This window comes from Pan troglodytes, chromosome 20 (assembly GCF_028858775.2).
Source record: "Pan troglodytes isolate AG18354 chromosome 20, NHGRI_mPanTro3-v2.0_pri, whole genome shotgun sequence".
Taxonomy (NCBI): domain Eukaryota; kingdom Metazoa; phylum Chordata; class Mammalia; order Primates; family Hominidae; genus Pan; species Pan troglodytes.
The window spans coordinates 58615811-58633547 of record NC_072418.2 but is presented as its reverse complement, the minus strand read 5'-3'; the positions used below and the strand labels follow the sequence as shown (position 1 = coordinate 58633547).

The following is a 17737-nucleotide window of genomic DNA, read 5'->3' as shown; positions in this document are numbered from 1 at the left end:
GGCTTTTTGTGTCTCTATTTCCTTCAGTTCTGCTCTGATTTTAGTTATTTCTTGCCTTCTGCTAGCTTTTGAATGTGTTTGCTCTGGCTTTTCTAGTTCTATTAATTGTGATGTTAGGGTGTCAATTTTGGATCTTTCCTGCTTTCTCTTGTGGGCATTTAGTGCTATAAATTTCCCTCTACACACTGCTTTGGATGCGTCCCAGAGATTCTGGTATGTTGTGTCTTTGTTCTCGTTGATTTCAAAGAACATCTTTATTTCTGCCTTCATTTCGTTATGCATCCAGCAGTCTTTCAGGAGCAGGTTGTTCAGTTTCCATGTAGTTGAGCAGTTTTGAGTGAGATTCTTAATCCTGAGTTCTAGTTTGATTGCACTGTGGTCTGAGAGATAGTTTGTTATAATCTCTGTTCTTTTACATTTGCTGAGGAGAGCTTTACTTCCAAGTATGTGGTCAATTTTGGAATAGGTGTGGTGTGGTGCTGAAAAAAATGTATATTCTGTTGATTTGGGGTGGAGAGTTCTGTAGATGTCTATTAGGTCCGCTTGGTGCAGAGCTGAGTTCAATTCCTGGGTATCCTTGTTGACTTTCTGTCTTGTTGATCTGTCTAATGTTGACAGTGGGGTGTTAAAGTCTCCCATTATTAATGTGTGGGAGTCTAAGTCTCTTTGTAGGTCACTCAGGACTTCCTTTATGAATCTGGGTGCTGCTGTATTGGGTGCATATATATTTAGGATAGTTAGCTCTTCTTGTTGAATTGATCCCTTTACCATTATGTAATGGCCTTCTTTGTCTCTTTTGATCTTTGTTGGCTTAAAGTCTGTTTTCTCAGAGACTAGGATTGCAACCCCTTCCTTTTTTTGTTTTCCATTTGCTTGGTAGATCTTCCTCCATCCTTTTATTTTGAGCCTATGTGTGTCTCTGCACGTGAGATGGGTTTCCTGAATACAGCACACTGATGGGTCTTGACTCTTTATCCAATTTGCCAGTCTGTGTCTTTTAATTGGAGCATTTAGTCCATTTACATTTAAAGTTAATATTGTTATGTGTGAATTTGATCCTGTCATTATGATGTTAGCTGGTGATTTTGCTCGTTAGTTGATGCAGTTGCTTCCTAGTCTCGATGGTCTTTACATTTTGGCATGATTTTGCAGCGGCTGGTACCGGTTGTTCCTTTCCATGTTTAGCGCTTCCTTCAGGAGCTCTTTTAGGGCAGGCCTGGTGGTAACAAAATCTCTCAGCATTTGCTTGTCTGTAAAGTATTTTATTTCTCCTTCACTTATGAAGCTTAGTTTGGCTGGATATGAAATTCTGGGTTGAAAATTCTTTTCTTTAAGAATGTTGAATATTGGCCCCCACTCTCTTCTGGCTTGTAGGGTTTCTGCCGAGAGATCTGCTGTTAGTCTGATGGGCTTCCCTTTGAGGGTAACCCGACCTTTCTCTCTGGCTGCCCTTAACATTTTTTCCTTCATTTCAACTTTGGTGAATCTGACAATTATGTGTCTTGGAGTTGCTCTTCTCGAGGAGTATCTTTGTGGCGTTCTCTGTATTTCCTGAATCTGAACGTTGGCCTGCCTTGCTAGATTGGGGAAGTTCTCCTGGATAATATCCTGCAGAGTGTTTTCCAACTTGGTTCCATTCTCCCCATCACTTTCAGGTACACCAATCAGACGTAGATTTGGTCTTTTCACATAGTCCCATATTTCTTGGAGGCTTTGTTCATTTCTTTTTATTCTTTTTTCTCTAAACTTCCCTTCTCGCTTCATTTCATTCATTTCATCTTCCATTGCTGATACCCTTTCTTCCAGTTGATCGCATCGGCTCCTGAGGCTTCTGCATTCTTCACGTAGTTCTCGAGCCTTGGTTTTCAGCTCCACCAGCTCCTTTAAGCACTTCTCTGTATTGGTTATTCTAGTTATACATTCTTCTAAATTTTTTTCAAAGTTTTCAACTTCTTTGCCTTTGGTTTGAATGTCCTCCCGTAGCTCAGAGTAATTTGATCGTCTGAAGCCTTCTTCTCTCAGCTCGTCAAAGTCATTCTCCATCCAGCTTTGTTCCGTTGCTAGTGAGGAACTGCGTTCCTTTGGAGGAGGAGAGGCGCTCTGCGTTTTAGAGTTTCCAGTTTTTCTGTTCTGTTTTTTCCCCATCTTTGTGTTTTTATCTACTTTTGGTCTTTGATGATGGTGATGTACAGATGGGATTTTGGTGTGGATGTCCTTTCTGTTTGTTAGTTTTCCTTCTAACAGACAGGACCCTCAGCTGCAGGTCTGTTGGAGTACCCTGCCGTGTGAGGTGTCAGTTTGCCCTGCTGGGGGGTGCCTCCCAGTTAGGCTGCTCGGGGGTCAGGGGTCAGGGACCCACTTGAGGAGGCAGTCTGCCCGTTCTCAGATCTCCAGCTGCGTGCTGGGAGAACCACTGCTCTCTTCAAAGCTGTCAGACAGGGACATTTAAGTCTGCAGAGGTTACTGCTGTCTTTTTGTTTGTCTGTGCCCTGCCCCCAGAGGTGGAGCCTACAGAGGCAGGCAGGCCTCCTTGAGCTGTGGTGGGCTCCACCCAGTTCGAGCTTCCCTGCTGCTTTGTTTACCTAATCAAGCCTGGGCAATGGCGGGCGCCCCTCCCCCAGCCTCGCTGCCGCCTTGCAGTTTGATCTCAGACTGCTGTGCTAGCAATCAGCGAGACTCCGTGGGCGTAGGACCCTCCGAGCCAGGTGCGGGGTATACTCTCGTGGTGCGCCGTTTTTTAAGCCGGTCCGAAAAGCCCAGTATTCGGGTGGGAGTGACCCGATTTTCCAGGTGCGTCCGTCACCCCTTTCTTTGACTCGGAAAGGGAACTCCCTGAACCCTTGCGCTTCCTAAGTGAGGCAATGCCTCGCCCTGCTTCGGCTCGCGCACGGTGCGCGCACCCACTGACCTGCGCCCACTGTCTGGCACTCCCTAGGGAGGTGAACCCGGTAGCTAAGATGGAAATGCAGAAATCCCCCTTCTTCTGCGTCGCTCACGCTGGGAGCTGTAGACCGGAGCTGTTCCTATTCGGCCATCTTGGCTCCTCCTCTCTGTAAATCCTTTTAAAATATACTCACATTTCTGGGAGCAGTTATTCTCCAGCTTCTAATTTTATGGACCCAGGTTCCTGGAGCACTGATCCCTCACATCTTTTAATTTTTATCTGCTTTGAGTAAAGCTTGAACAAAATTTATGTGCTCTTTGGGAATACCAGGTGGCCTCAGTTGTGGAAAGCACCAAGCCCAGTGGGTTGATTTGCCTCTCTAATATTCTCCCAAAATATCTTACAGCCTGGAATTGCATTCATGCTCATGTCTTGGGAGAGGAGTTCTTCCGTTCAGAATTAGAGAAGAGCGTCTTAGGATTGCTGGCACACTGGTGGGGTTGGTTTGGGTGTTAGATACTTTGCACATCTTTTCCAATTGCATCTTTTCACAGAAAGCAGCTCCGCTGGCTTCTATTAAGACAGTGGTAAAGTTTCCTCGCCCGCTCTCATGTACAGTTCCGTACTTTGAGGGTCTCCTGTGTTTGAATAAAAACCTGTCCTTCAACATCCCAGTCAGCGAGGGCTGTATTTTCCATGCCCCGTCCCTGCAGGCGTGTGACAGAAGCAGACGTAAATGGTTGGCTTGGATGGCTTCGGATCCCCAGGCCCTGTTCACTGTACAAGCAGACTTTTCTTTTTTTTTTTTTTTACTTATACTTTAAGTTCTGGGGTACATGTGCAGAACGTGCAGGTTTGGTACATACATACAGATGTGCCATGTGGGCTTGCTGCACCCATCAACCCGTCACCTGCATTAGATATTTCTCCCTAATGCTATCCCTCCCCTAACCCCCCGCCCCCCGACAGGTCCCAGTGTGTGATGTTCCTCTCCCTGTGTCCACGTGTTCTCCTTGTTCAACTCCTACTTATGAGTGAGAACATGCCATATTTGGTTTTCCAATCTTGTGATAGTTTGCTGAGAATCATGGTTTCCAGCTTCATCCACGTCCCTGCAGAAAACATGAAGTCATCCTTTTTCATGGCTGCATAGTATTCCTTGGTGTAGATGTGCCACATTTTCTTCTTTAACAATGAAGAGAAGCTCAGAGTTTCTGACAACCCAGGGCTTGGCTCAGTTTCTAAAGGAAATTGTCTTCCTTTTTCATGGCTGCATAGTATTCCTTGGTGTAGATGTGCCACATTTTCTTCTTTAACAATGAAGAGAAGCTCAGAGTTTCTGACAACCCAGGGCTTGGCTCAGTTTCTAAAGGAAACTGTCTTCCTTTCTCTCATTGTCAGTGTTGGTACGGCAAACGGATTTGAGGTGAACCCGGACAGTGTGGTCTTACCCTGAGCCACTGCCCTGCACGTGGCCCCACCGTCAGTCCAGCCGGGGCATGGATGAGGTGGCTCAGAACCAGGCAGGTCATGTTATTGCCCAACCGTGGCTCTGAATTTTTTTCCTCATGATTCCTTAGGTTCTGTGTTTTGCCCAGGAAATAAGGAAGCACTCACGTGGGTCGTCTAGTCACCAAGTTCTGTGAGGAGAAGTGTCAGTCAGGATGAGCTGAGACCACAGAGGAGAAAAAACGGAATTCTTGCAAAATACTTTCATTAAGTCCAAACAAAACAAAACAAAAACAGAAAACCACAGCCCACAAGTAAAACAATAAAAAACCTGTGAACTTTGAGAATCTGATCTGCGTCTGCCACAGAAAACTTCCAATTATCAACAAAAAAAAAAAATGAGGCACACAAAGAGAAGAGAATGTCTACAAGTCACAAGATGAAATAAATGTGCTCAAGCCCTTGGGCTTCCTCTCTACAGACTGAATTACTTGTCTAAGGAGGACCAAAAGAACTAAAGGAAACAACAGGCAAAGAACTGAAGTAAATTAGAAGAGTAACACCTCACAAAATAGAAAATATCAATAACCAAATACAAATTTTAAAAATTAACTACTTAGAAATTGAGGGGCATAAAGTAAAATAACTGAAGTGAAAACTCACTGCAGAGGTTCGACAGAAGTTTTTCCATTTTTTTGGTTTTTATAAATGTTATTAAAATCTAATTCAAGGCAAGTGAAATTGTCACTGCTGATGACACCATCTTATATAGAGAAAACCCTAAAAACTCCAACAAATTCTGTTAGGACTGATAAATGAATTCAGTGAAGGTGCAAGACACAGAATCAACAAACAAAAATTCTTAGCATTTTTATGAATTGTAAATAAACCATCTAAAAAAGAAAATAAACAATAATTCCGGGCCAGGTATGGTGGCTCACACCTGTAATCCCAGCATACTGGGAGGCCAAAGTGGGCAGATCACTTGTGGTCAGGAATTCGAGACCAGCCTGGCCAAAATGGTGAAACTCTATCTCTACCAAAAAGACAAAAATGAGCTGGGCATGGTGACTGCTACCTGTAATCTCAGCTACTTGGGGGCCTGAGGCAGGAGTCTGCAGTGAGCTGAGATCATTGCACTGCTCTCCAGCCAGGAAAACAGAGAGAGACTCTCTCTCCAAATATCATAATAATAATTCCAATTAAAATAATAATAAGAAAATCAAACATAAGAGTAAATTCAATAAAGAAGGAGAAAGACCTGTACAATAAAAAGTATAAAATACCAATGAACAAAATTGACAAAAACACAAATAAAAGGATATCTCATGTTCATGGATTAGAATTAATATTGTTAAAATGTCCATACACTCAAAAGGATCCACACATTCAATGCAATCCCAATCACAATCGTCATTTTCCACAGAAAAAGAGAAAAAGTCCTAAAATTTGTGTGAAGCCACAAAAGACCCCAAATAGCTAAAACAATCATATGCAGAAAAATCTCACAGCTGTAGACATCACACTACTTGATTTTAAAATATATTATAAAACTATTATAATCAAAACAACATGGTACTAGAATAAAAACAGCTGTTTCTACCAATGAAACAGGACAGAAAGCTCCCATATAAACCCGCGCACATGTGGCAAATTGATTTTTGACAAAGGATCCACAATACAAAATGGGGAAAGTACAGCCCCTTCAATAAATTGTGCTCCATGAACTCATCCACACAGAGAAGAATACAATTGTATCTTTACATCAAACTGCATGCATGAATCAACTCAAAACGGAGAAAAGAGTTAAATGAAAGACCTGAAATGGTAAAACTATCAGATGAAAACACAGGGGCAAAGATCTAAGAAATTTGTCTGGGCAAACTTTTTTTTTGATATAACCACCTAAATCACAGGCAACGAAAGCAAACATAGACAAGTGGGATCGCATCACATGTAAAAGCTGCTGCACAACAAAGGAAACAATCAGGTGAAGAGACAATCTACACAGTGGGAGAAAATATTTGCAAACCATACATCCTATAAGGGGTTAATATCCAGAATACAGAAGGCACTCAGGCGAGACAACAAATAGGTGAATTTAAAAGAGGGCTAGGATGGGTATACAGTTTCAATTTTGGAAGATGAAAAGATTTCTGGAGATGAATGGCAGTGATGGTGGCAAAATAATATGGACATCATAAATACCATTGACATTTACACTTAAAAATGGTTAAGATGGTCAATTATATATACTTTACCACCATTTGTTAAGAAATAAAAGACTGAATGAAAATTAATAGTATTCTGTGGGATCATATCAAGTGATACGGTTTGGCTCTGTGTCCCCAGCCAAATCTCATGTTGAATTGTAATCCTCAGTGTTGGGGGAGGGACCAGGTGGGAGATGATAGGATCACGGGGACGGATTTCCTCCACGCTGTTCCCATGATCGTGAGTGAGTGCTCACAAGATCTGATGATTTCAAAGTGTATGGCACTTTCCTTTTTCTCTCTTTCCTGTCACGATGTGAAAAAGGGACTCGCTTCCCCTCTGCCTTCCTCCATGATTGTTAAATTTCCCGAGGCCACCCAGTGATGTTCCCCGTGCGACCTGCAGAACTATAAATTAATGAAACCTCTTTTCTTCATAAATTACCCAGTCTCCGGTAGTTCTTTAGAGCAGTGTGAGAATGAACTGATACAGAATATTGGTACCAGGAGTGAGGCACTGCTATTGAGGTACCTGAAAATGTGGAAGCGACTTTGGAACTGGGTAACGGGCAGAGGTTGCAACCGTTTGGAGGGCTCAGAAGAAGACAGGAAGATGTGAGAATGTCTGGAACTGCCCAGATACTTGTCAGATGGTTTTGATCAAAATGCTGACAATTGAATTGCTCTTAGTGAAGTAAGTTCAAGTAGAAATTAAGGTGATTGATTACGGTATTTTCTTCCTATTAGGAGTTTCTCAGTGAGCTTCAACCGCATCTAGAAATTTTGGAAATGTGTGCTTTTCATTCAACTGAGGATAGCTGTAATTTCCATTGTCATTTCATATTTGATCATTTTATTTAGAAGTGGTTATTTAATTTGCATGTATGTGGAGAATTTATGGATTTCTTCCTGTTATTGATTTCCAATTTGACTCTGTTGCCGTCATAGGAGAGGGTGTATAGTATTTCAATTTTAAAGCTAATGAGATCTCTCTAAGCCCACACATATTCGTGGCAAACACTCAGTGTGCACTTGAAATGAATGTCAGTGTTCAGTTGTTGGGTTAAACTGAATACATGAACGTAAATAATTTTGCCGTATTCATAGGTCCCTATCATTTGAAATTCAGTTACTGTGTTGGGTCACGTTCAAAGTATTATTTCGTTCATAACTTCCATAACACATACTACAGTAATCTTGCAGAAAATAGAAAACATTGGCAAATGAATCTGAATTTTGAAAATATTTATTGAACAGAAATATAAACATAAGCCCCAAAGAAAACAACATGACAAACTTTAAGTACAATGTAATTTTCCCCTCATTAATATAATTGCTTTCTGTTCATGGTTTACAGAGTGATGGCTCTTCCCCTTCTGTCCCTTTGTACCTATGTGTATCTAGCAGAAAAGTTCTTAGCTATGGCTATGGGCGCACAGAAACTTCCTAAAGATGATTATGTTGAAATGTTTATTTACTTTCCCCCGGAAGAAACGGGGGCACTGGCACTGGCTGGATTGATCACAGGACAGATATTCAGGATGCTCTGATCATCTTGACTTCCACGTTGATGAGCAAAAAATGGACGCCATGGCTCGCAAACAGGAATCTCGATGAATGTGTAGATATGGCACCCATCACTACCATTGTAAAAGGCAATGGACCTCATACCTACATCCAGGAAAATCCCCACTCTGTGCCACTGGGGACTCACCCAGAGAGGAGTCATAGGCACAGTGCTGGCAGCAAAGACCTTTCCTTCTCTGCAACCCACAGTCAAGAAGCCGTGTTCTGAAGAAAGCACAATCTTCCCCTGTCGGTTCACAGATTCCTTGCACACACCCACATCCCACACTTGGCTGGTGCCCACGTCCACCTCCCAGTAATGGCGGCCGGAAGTGAAGCGAGGGGTGCCCAGGACGCACAGGGCAGTGTCGAACCTCTCAGCTTGCTCCTTCCTATTCTGGCTCAAATCCCCACTTCGGAAACTCCTTAGGTCTTCAGAAATGATGAGATAGTTGTTGGCTGTGTCCACATCGAACGTCATATCCACTGTGCAAAGAAGAACCAGGAGTTCAGCAAAGACACACACTACAGACTCCCTCTGCCCTTTGACTGCAAACACTTAAACAGGTTATTCACTTTTGCTCTTATTCTACTTTCTTTCCCAAATCAAAATTTCCTGGGGAAACTTGTTTGGCCACCTGATGAGGTTAAATTTTATCTCTAGATTGCATGAATATGATCATTGTAACAAGTCTACCTTATTCATATTAGAAATGCCTTTCGAATTCAGTTCGTGGATAATTTGATGAAAATTAGTTTTCCATTTAGCACATATGATACATGAAAGAAGACAGTAGCTTGCTCTCCAAAGTATTCTACAAACTTGCACAGATTCCATGAAAATCTCTACGCAAAGCTGAGAACTGCTGTTGTTTGTGAAGCATGGAAGTTTTAGATGCTACATATCCTGCTAATGCCTATGTTTAATGAAGAAATGTTTGAAAGTCGTTTTCCCAGTGCCTTTTATGGGTTGTGGCAGGTCCTATAGATTCCTTACCTTGAAACTTCCTCATCCTTGGGTTCATTGTTAGAACCTTTTCCAGCTTGGGCTCTAGTTCCTTGATGATGGAAACCAGCGCCCTCAGCTTGTACTTGGGCTTGATGTCATCCTTCTGAGAGACCACAGAGCAGAAACGGCACAGTAAACCTTCCCCATCGGGCTCCTTCTGGAGTAAATTGAGGCACGAGAGGCAGCAGGCATATCCACATTTCAGTTGCACGGCTTCTTCAAGATCTTTTAGGCAGACAGGACATCTAATGACCTGTTTGAAGTGCTCAGCCATGGCAAATATCTATAGAAAAAAAAATGAACACGGAATTAGAATTTCCACGAGCTGAATGAACAGCTGATAGTGTCTGGGGCTTTTATCTTTACATGCGTGGAGCTATCATTGCACGATACTTAAAATCACTACTGCTAGTGATGAAGACACAACATGAATACAAATGTCAATGACTCGAGGCCCTGAACTTCTAATATCTGTAATACCCATTGGAATACAGGGCATGATTCACCGAAAGACTTTGAGTTGAAATAGTAAAGGAGTCTAGACCTGAGCTGTTTGATATGGTAGCCACCAGTGACAAATCGCTATTGAGTCTTGAAATGGGGCATATCTGAATGGAGATGTGCTGTGAGCCAAATACACTCTTATTTTTGAAGACATAAGAGGGAAAAGAGAACGTAAACTATCTGCTTGAGAACGTTTAAAGTTGCTCACATGTTAAATTATAGTATATTTTGAGTTAAAATTCATTAGGTTTGTTTTGTTCTATTTTATGTGACTACCAGAAAATGAATTTACAATTACATATATGGGTTATCTTATCTTTCTATTGGACACTGCTGGAGTCCATTTGAAGACCTTCTACTTACCCAACTGTGCAAAGTGGATGTGGTGAAAACCCTGATAGCGCACCAAAAGGACAAGACACAAAATACACATAAGTCGTACCAGGTAAAACTGAATCTTCTGCATAGCGGGAAAAAAAAAAAAAGCAAAAAACAGAACTAAAAGAAACCAAACAAGCAGCCATATATATGACAGTGGACTAATATCCAAAACATATAAGGAATATTTTCAAGGTCGTAGCAAAAAGAAAAAAAAGCCAAAATAATCCAAATTCCAATGGGAAAAACCTGAATAGACATTTCTCTGAAAAGCACACACCAACGACCAGCAAGTACTGAAGAACAAGCTCAACATGACTCACCATCCGAGAAATGCAATTTAAACTGAGACAGGAATACTGTGTGGTCACAAGAGAATGGAGAACGTATCCAGTGACAATTTCACAGAAGACCAAATCAGTGGCTGTTAAAATTAGGCACTCGTCATTAAAATTACAAGGACAAGGAGGACCCTGGGCTGATGAGGTGATAAGAAACCGGAGGTAGTGAAGCTGGTTGAAAGCATTGCCACAGTAATGACCATGGTCATTACCACACTAAATCACACACTCTGCAGTGTCACGGCTGACCCCAGCATGCCCATATGTAGTACAAAAATGGGTACCTCACCAATTCTAAAAACTCTCTGCTTTTTTCCTAGAAAACCTAATGATTAGTTCACCTCCTAATTAGAAGGACAGACAAAAATAGAAACCCCGAACTCCACTGAGCGCCACGAGCTTTCAGAATCACGCCCACAGTTCTCTCCTAACAGTGTGTTTTCCTCTGGAATAGAAACTTCTCGCCTTTCACTTCATTCTGGTTCATCCCTGAATTCTTTCTCCCGACAGCATCCAGAACCTGGAAACTGGCTGGGACTGGGGTCTCTCCGGCATCCAGAGAGCCTCCTGAGCCCTCCAGCAACAAAACCGCGGTGAGATATTACCCCCCTCTCTGCTAGGATGGCTATGATCAAAAAGACAAAAGATAAGTGTTGGTAAGGATGTGGAGAAAGGGGAACCCTTGTGCACGGTTGGTGGGAAAGAAAATGGTACAACCACTACAGAAAATAGTAGGGAGGTTTCTGAAAACATGAAGAATAGAACTGCCTGTATTCTAGCAACACTACTTCTGTGTTTCTACGTGAAAGAAAGAGGTCAGCATGTCAAAGAGACATCTGCCCTCTCAGGTTCTCTGCAGCGTTATTCACAAGAGCCATGGAAACAACCCCAGAGTCTGTGAGAGAAAAATGGATGAGGAAATGGTGATATATACATCGGATTATTCTACCATAAAAAAGAAGGCAATTCTGGCATTGCACCAATGTGGATGAAGGCCGAGGGCATGATGGGAAGTAAAATAAGTGAGGCTGAGGGAAGTAAACACTGTATGATCTCAGTTATGTGGAATCTGAGTTGACTGATCTCATAGAATCAGAACATAGCCACTGCACTGCAGCCTGGCAGACACAGTGAGACACTGTCTCAAAACAATTAAAGAAATAATGAATCCCCATCCTGGAAGAGGTAGGTCCTAGCATCCGGCCATATCTTTTCCACAATAGTAATTTAAACAAACTTTGCTTTTCATTTCCTTCCCTTTCTATTTCAGAATTAAAAGGAACAAAAAAAAATCAGAAAATGAGAGAAAAATGATGGTTGCCAGGGGTTGTGGGAAGGGGAGAATACGAAAACAATACCAAACCCATAGGAAAACCTGACGTTGAATAACGCAGCCACCGAAACTCTGTCCATCATTTCAGAAAGTCTACCAAATTCTGATGAAATTCAAGCAAATGGTGATTGTCACGTCTCTTGTCTTGGTATTGAAAATCTGAGACTTACCTAACTGTTACCAGGGCAGAGGTCCCATTATCCTCCAGAAATACAGTGTGTCTGTCATGGAGTTGGCCTCAGACAACTCTTGTGGAATCAAGACATTATTGCATTCCCCTAGACTCTCATACGCCTTTTGTAAAAATGAATTCCAAGAGATTGAACTCACCTCTCCTTCTGGAGTTTCTCCCCTGACCTCCAGCTGCTTCTGCGGACAGCTCAGATGTGGGGTGAGAGCTGCCTGCCAGGGGCTTTTATAGGAGAGGGTCTCTCCACCCACCTTAGCCACACCCTTTCCCTCCTTTTTAATCCAATCAGATTCTGATTTCATTCTGCCATCATTGAGATGGTTAGTATTGGTCAGGTTTTCACCGTAAAGGAAGACGATTGTGTTTTCAGTGTTATTTTTTAATTAACACGGACAAAATATTGCCATGTAATAATTTTTAGATAAGATCTTGAATATTATGCCTATTGATTAAAATTTGGAAATCAATTAAAATTAATTAAAATCTTAAAATTTGGGGTGACATTTAAAATTCCTCTCAAATGAAAGGTGCGACTTTCAAAGAGTTTTCTATTATAAATGTAACACCTTTTCACATTTCAATAAAAGAGGTGAGTTAAACCTACTCAGTAGTCGTTACTAACAGGACACTCCACAGACCACACTCAACTCTCAAAAACATTTTCTCTATAATGTAAAGATTCTAATTAAGAAGCTTAGGAAAGAAATCCCAAAACGGTTTCCAATCAGTCAGCCAGTGAAAGTCCGGTTTTTCTTTTTAGTTGCAGCATCTAAAATGAAAGGTAAAATATACTGTTACAATCTTTCTATTTCCCTTACATCACAACGTAAGTAAAATGAGATTCATTTCCTCTATAAAATTGTTCAAAAATGGGTTCCTCATGTATTAAATATATTATAGGGGATCAGAGTTCATGGATAAGAACGTAAAAGTGGGAGACTGGAGGTCAGGTGGGAAAGGATCTGATTACATTAATGTGATTAAATTAATAGTCTTTAATTCAATCATCTCCACAGTAATCATTCTCTAGTGATTGCTAGACTCTCTTCTTTCCTATTCAAAGCCAAGGCAGTTCTCAACTCCTTTTGTCTCGTGAAGGCAAATTGAGAAACACAAATCTCTACGTTGTGGTGCATATATTAGATGAAATCCTTGCACATTGCATTTCTTCATTGATTGGCATCTATAATATAATCTGCCACCTGTATGTCCATGTACACACACATGCCGTATCTACACATATGCATGCAGGGAGAAAATGCTTATCTCTTCTCGCATAATTCTAATTGGTTTATTTTCTCATATAAATCCTTTTAAAATATACTCACATTTCTGGGAGCAGTTATTCTCCAGCTTGTAATTTTATGGACCCAGGTTCCTGGAGCACTGATCCCTCACATCTTGTAATTTTTATCTGCTTTCAGTAAAGCTTGAACAAAATTTCTGTTCTCTTTGGGAATACCAGGTGGCCTCAGTTGTGGAAAGCACCAAGCCCCGTGGGTTGATTTGCCTCTCTAATATTCTCCCAAAATATCTTACAGCCTGGAATTGCATTCATGCTCATGTCTTGGAAGCGGAGTTCTTCCGTTCAGAATTAGAGAAGAGCGTCTTAGGATTGCTGGCACACTGGTGGGGTTGGTTTGGGTGTTAGATACTTTCCACCTCTTTTCCAGTTGCATCTTTTCACAGAAAGCAGCTCCGCTGGCTTCTACTAAGACAGTGGTAAAGTTTCCTTGCCCGCTCTCATGTACGTTTCCCCTTTGCCTTCCTCCATGATTGTTCAGTTTCCCGAGGCCACCCAGTGATGTTCCCCGTGCGACCTGCACAACTATAAATTAATGAAACCTCTTTTCTTCATAAATGACCCAGTCTCCGGTACTTCTTTAGAGCAGTGTGAAAATGAACTGATATAGAATATCGGTACCAGGAGTGAGGCACTGCTATTGAGGTACCTGAAAATCTGGAAGCAACTTTGGAACTGGGTAACGGGCAGAGGTTGCAACCGTTTGGAGGGCTCAGAAGAAGACAGGAAGATGTGAGAATGTCTGGAACTGCCCAGATACTTGTCAGATGGTTTTGATCAAAATGCTGACAATTGAATTGCTCTTAGTGAAGTAAGTTCAAGTAGAAATTAAAGTGATTGATTACGGTATTTTCTTCCTATTAGGAGTTTCTCAGTGAGCTTCAACCGCATCTAGAAATTTTGGAAATGTGTGTTTTTCATTCAACTCAGGATAGCTGTAATTTCCATTGTCATTTCATATTTGATCATTTTATTTAGAAGTGGTTATTTAATTTACATGTATGTGGAGAATTTATGGATTTCTTCCTGTTATTGATTTCCAATTTGACTCTGTTGCCATCATAGGACAGGGTGTATAGTATTTCAATTTTAAAGCTAATGAGATCTCCCTAAGACCACACATATTCGTGGCAAACACTCAGTGTGCACTTGAAATGAATGTCAGTGTTCGGTTGTTGGGTTAGACTGAATACAAGAACATATATAATTTTGACGTATTCATAGGTCCTTATCATTTGAAATTCAGTTACTGTGTTGGGACACATTCAGATTATTATTTAGTTCCTAACTTCCATAACACATACTCCACTAATCTTGCAGAAAATAGAAAACATTGGCAAATGAATCTGAATTTTCAAAATGTTTATTGAACAGAAATATAAACATAAGCCCCAAAGAAAACAACATGACAAACTTTAAGTACAATGTAATTTTCCCCTCATTAATATAATGGCTTTCTGTTCATGGTTTACAGAGTGATGGCTTTTTCCCTTCTGTCCCTTTGTACCTATGTGTACCTAGCAGAAAAGTTCTTAGCTATGGCTATGGGCGCACAGAAACTTCCTAAAGATGATTATGTTGAAATGTTTATTTACTTTCCCCCAGAAGAAACTGGGGCACTGGCAGTGGCTGGATTGATCACAGAACAGATACTCAGGATGCTCTGATCATCTTGACTTCCACGTTGATGAGCAAAAAATGGACGCCATGGCTCGCAAACAGGAATCTCGATGAATGTGTAGATATGGCACCCATCACTAACATTGTAAAAGGCAATGGACCTCATACCTACATCCAGGAAAATCCCCACTCTGTGCAACTGGGGACTCACCCAGAGAGGAGTCATAGGCACAGTGCTGGCAGCAAAGACCTTTCCTTCTCTGCAACCCACAGTCAAGAAGCCGTGTTCTGAAGAAAGCACAATCATCCCCTGTCGGTTCACAGATTCCTTGCACACACCCACATCCCACACTTGGCTGGTGCCCACGTCCACCTCCCAGTAATGGCGGCCGGAAGTGAAGCGAGGGGTACCCAGGACACACAGGGTAGTGTCGAACCTCTCAGCTTGCTCCTTCCTATTGTGGCTCAAATCCCCACTTCGGAAACTCCTCAGGTCTTCAGAAATGATGAGATAGTTGTTGGCTGTGTCCACATCCAACGTCATATCCACTGTGCAAAGAAGAACCAGGAGTTCAGCAAAGACACACACTACAGACTCCCTCTGCCCTTTGACTGCAAACACTTAAACACATTATTCACTTTTACTCTTATTCTACTTTCTTTCCCAAATCAAAATTTCCTGGGGAAACTTGTTTGGCCACCTGATGCGGTTAACTTTCATCTATAGATTGCATGAATATGATCATTGTAACAAGTCCACCTTATTCATATTAGAAATGCCTTTCGAATTAAGTTAGTGGATAATTTGATGAAAATTAGTTTTCCATTTATCACATATGATACATGAAAGAAGACAGTAGCTTGCTCTCCAAAGTATTCTACAAACGTGCACAGATTCCATGAAAATCTGTACGCAAAGGTGAGAACTGTTGCTGTTTGTGAAGCATGGAAGTTTTAGATGCTAGATATCCTGCTAATGCCTATGTTTAATGAAGAAATGTTTGAAAGTCGTTTTCCCAGTGCCTTTTATGGGTTGTGGCAGGTCCTATAGATTCCTTACCTTGAAACTTCCTCATCCTTGGGTTCATTGTTAGAACCTTTTTCAGCTTGGGCTCTAGTTCCTTGATGATGGAAACCAGCGCCCTCAGCTTGTACTTGGGCTTGATGTCATCCTTCTGAGAGACCACAGAGCAGAAACGGCACAGTAAACCTTCCCCATCGGGCTCCTTCTGGAGTGAATTGAGGCACTGGAGGCAGCAGGCATATCCACATTTCAGTTGCACAGCGTCTTCAAGATCTTTTAGGCAGACAGGACATCTAATGACCTGTTTGAAGTGCTCAGCCATGGCAAATGTCTATGGAAAAAAAAATGAACACGGAATTAGAATTTCCACGAGCTGAATGAACAGCTGATAGTGTGTGGGGCTTTTATCTTTACATGCATGGAGCTGTCATGGCACGATACTTAAAATCACTGCTGCTAGTGATGAAGACACAACATGAATACAAATGTCAATGACTCGAGGCCCTGAACTTCTAATATCTGTAATACTCATTGGAATAAAGGGCATGATTCATCGAAAGCCTTTGAATTGAAATAGTAAAGGAGTCTACACCCCTGAGCTCTTTGATATGGTAGCCACCAGTCACAAATGGCTATTGAGACCTGGGATGGGGCGTATCTGAATGGAGATGTGCTGTGAGCCAAATACACTCTTATTTTTGAAGACATAAGGGGGAAAAGAGAATGTAAACTATCTCCTTGAGAACGTTTAAAGTTGCTCACATGTTAAATGATTTTATTTTGAGTTAAAATTCATTAGGTTTGTTTTGTCCTATTTTATGTGACTACCAGAAAATGAATTTACAATTACATATATGGGTTATCTTATGTTTCTATTGGACAGTGCTGGAGTCCATTTGAAGACCTTCTACTTCCCCAACTGTGCAAACTGGATGTGGTGAAAACCCTGATAGCGCACCAAAAGGACAAGACACAAAGTACAAATAAGTCCTACCAGGTAAAACAATCTTACGCTTGGCGGGGGAAAAAAAAAAAAAGCAAAAAACAGAACTAAAAAAAAACAAGCAGCCATATATATGACAGTGGATTAATATCCAAAATATATAAGGAATATTTTCAAGGCCGTAGCAAAAAGAAAATTGTAGGGAACTTTCTGAAAACATTAAGAATAGAACTGCCTGTGTTCCAGCAACCCTACTTCTGTGTTTCTACGTGAAAGAAAGAGGTCAGCATGTCAAAGAGACATCTGCACTCTCAGGTTCTCTGCAGCGTTATTCACAAGAGCCATGGAAACAACCCCAGAGTCTGTGAGAGAAAAATGGATGAGGAAATGGTGATATATACATGGGATTATTCTACCATAAAAAAGAAGGCAATTCTGGCATTGCACCAATGTGGATGAAGGCCGAGGGCATGATGGGAAGTAAAATAAGTGAGGCTGAAGGAAGTAAACACTGTATGATCTCAGTTATGTGGAATCTGAGTTGACTGATCTCATAGAATCAGAAAATGGCCGCTGCACTCCAGCCTGGCAGACAGAGCGAGACCCTGTCTCAAAACAATTAAAGAAAAAATGAATCCCCATCCTGGAAGAGGTAGGTCCCAGCATCTGGCCAGATCTTTTCTGCAAAAATAATGCAAACAAAGTTTGCTTTTCATTTCCTTCCCTTTCTCTTTCTGAATTAAAAGGAACAAAAAACTGAACAAAAAAAAATCAGAAAATAAGAGAAGAATGATGGTTGCCAGGGGTTGTGGGAAGGGGAGAATAGGAAAACAATACCAAACCCATAGGAAAACCTGACGTTGAATAACGCCGCCACCGAACCTCTGTCCATCATTTCAGAAAGTCTACCAAATTCTGATGAAATTCAAGCAAATGGAGATTGTCACGTCTCTTGCCTTGGTATTGAAAATCTAAGACTT

General features: G+C 41.4%; 2 protein-coding genes across 2 annotated transcripts; both read right to left on the bottom strand.

Annotated features, from left to right (window-relative positions):
* Nucleotides 1–7786: 7786 nt before the first annotated feature.
* LOC129138016 (ret finger protein-like 4A) lies at nt 7787–11274 on the bottom strand. The gene is made up of 2 exons (XM_054672972.1): nt 9110–11274; nt 7787–8598 (listed from the first exon to the last, which is right to left on the bottom strand). Exons 1-2 carry the CDS (start codon nt 9393–9395, stop codon nt 8021–8023), a joined length of 864 nt encoding a protein of 287 aa, XP_054528947.1. The 5' UTR covers nt 9396–11274; the 3' UTR covers nt 7787–8020.
* Nucleotides 11275–14743: 3469 nt separating this feature from the next.
* LOC129138015 (ret finger protein-like 4A) lies at nt 14744–16139 on the bottom strand. Its single transcript, XM_054672971.2, has 2 exons — nt 15851–16139; nt 14744–15339 (listed from the first exon to the last, which is right to left on the bottom strand). The coding sequence occupies exons 1-2, from the start codon at nt 16134–16136 to the stop codon at nt 14762–14764; spliced, it is 864 nt and encodes a 287-aa protein (XP_054528946.1). The 5' UTR covers nt 16137–16139; the 3' UTR covers nt 14744–14761.
* Between the last annotated feature and the right edge of the window lie 1598 nt (nt 16140–17737).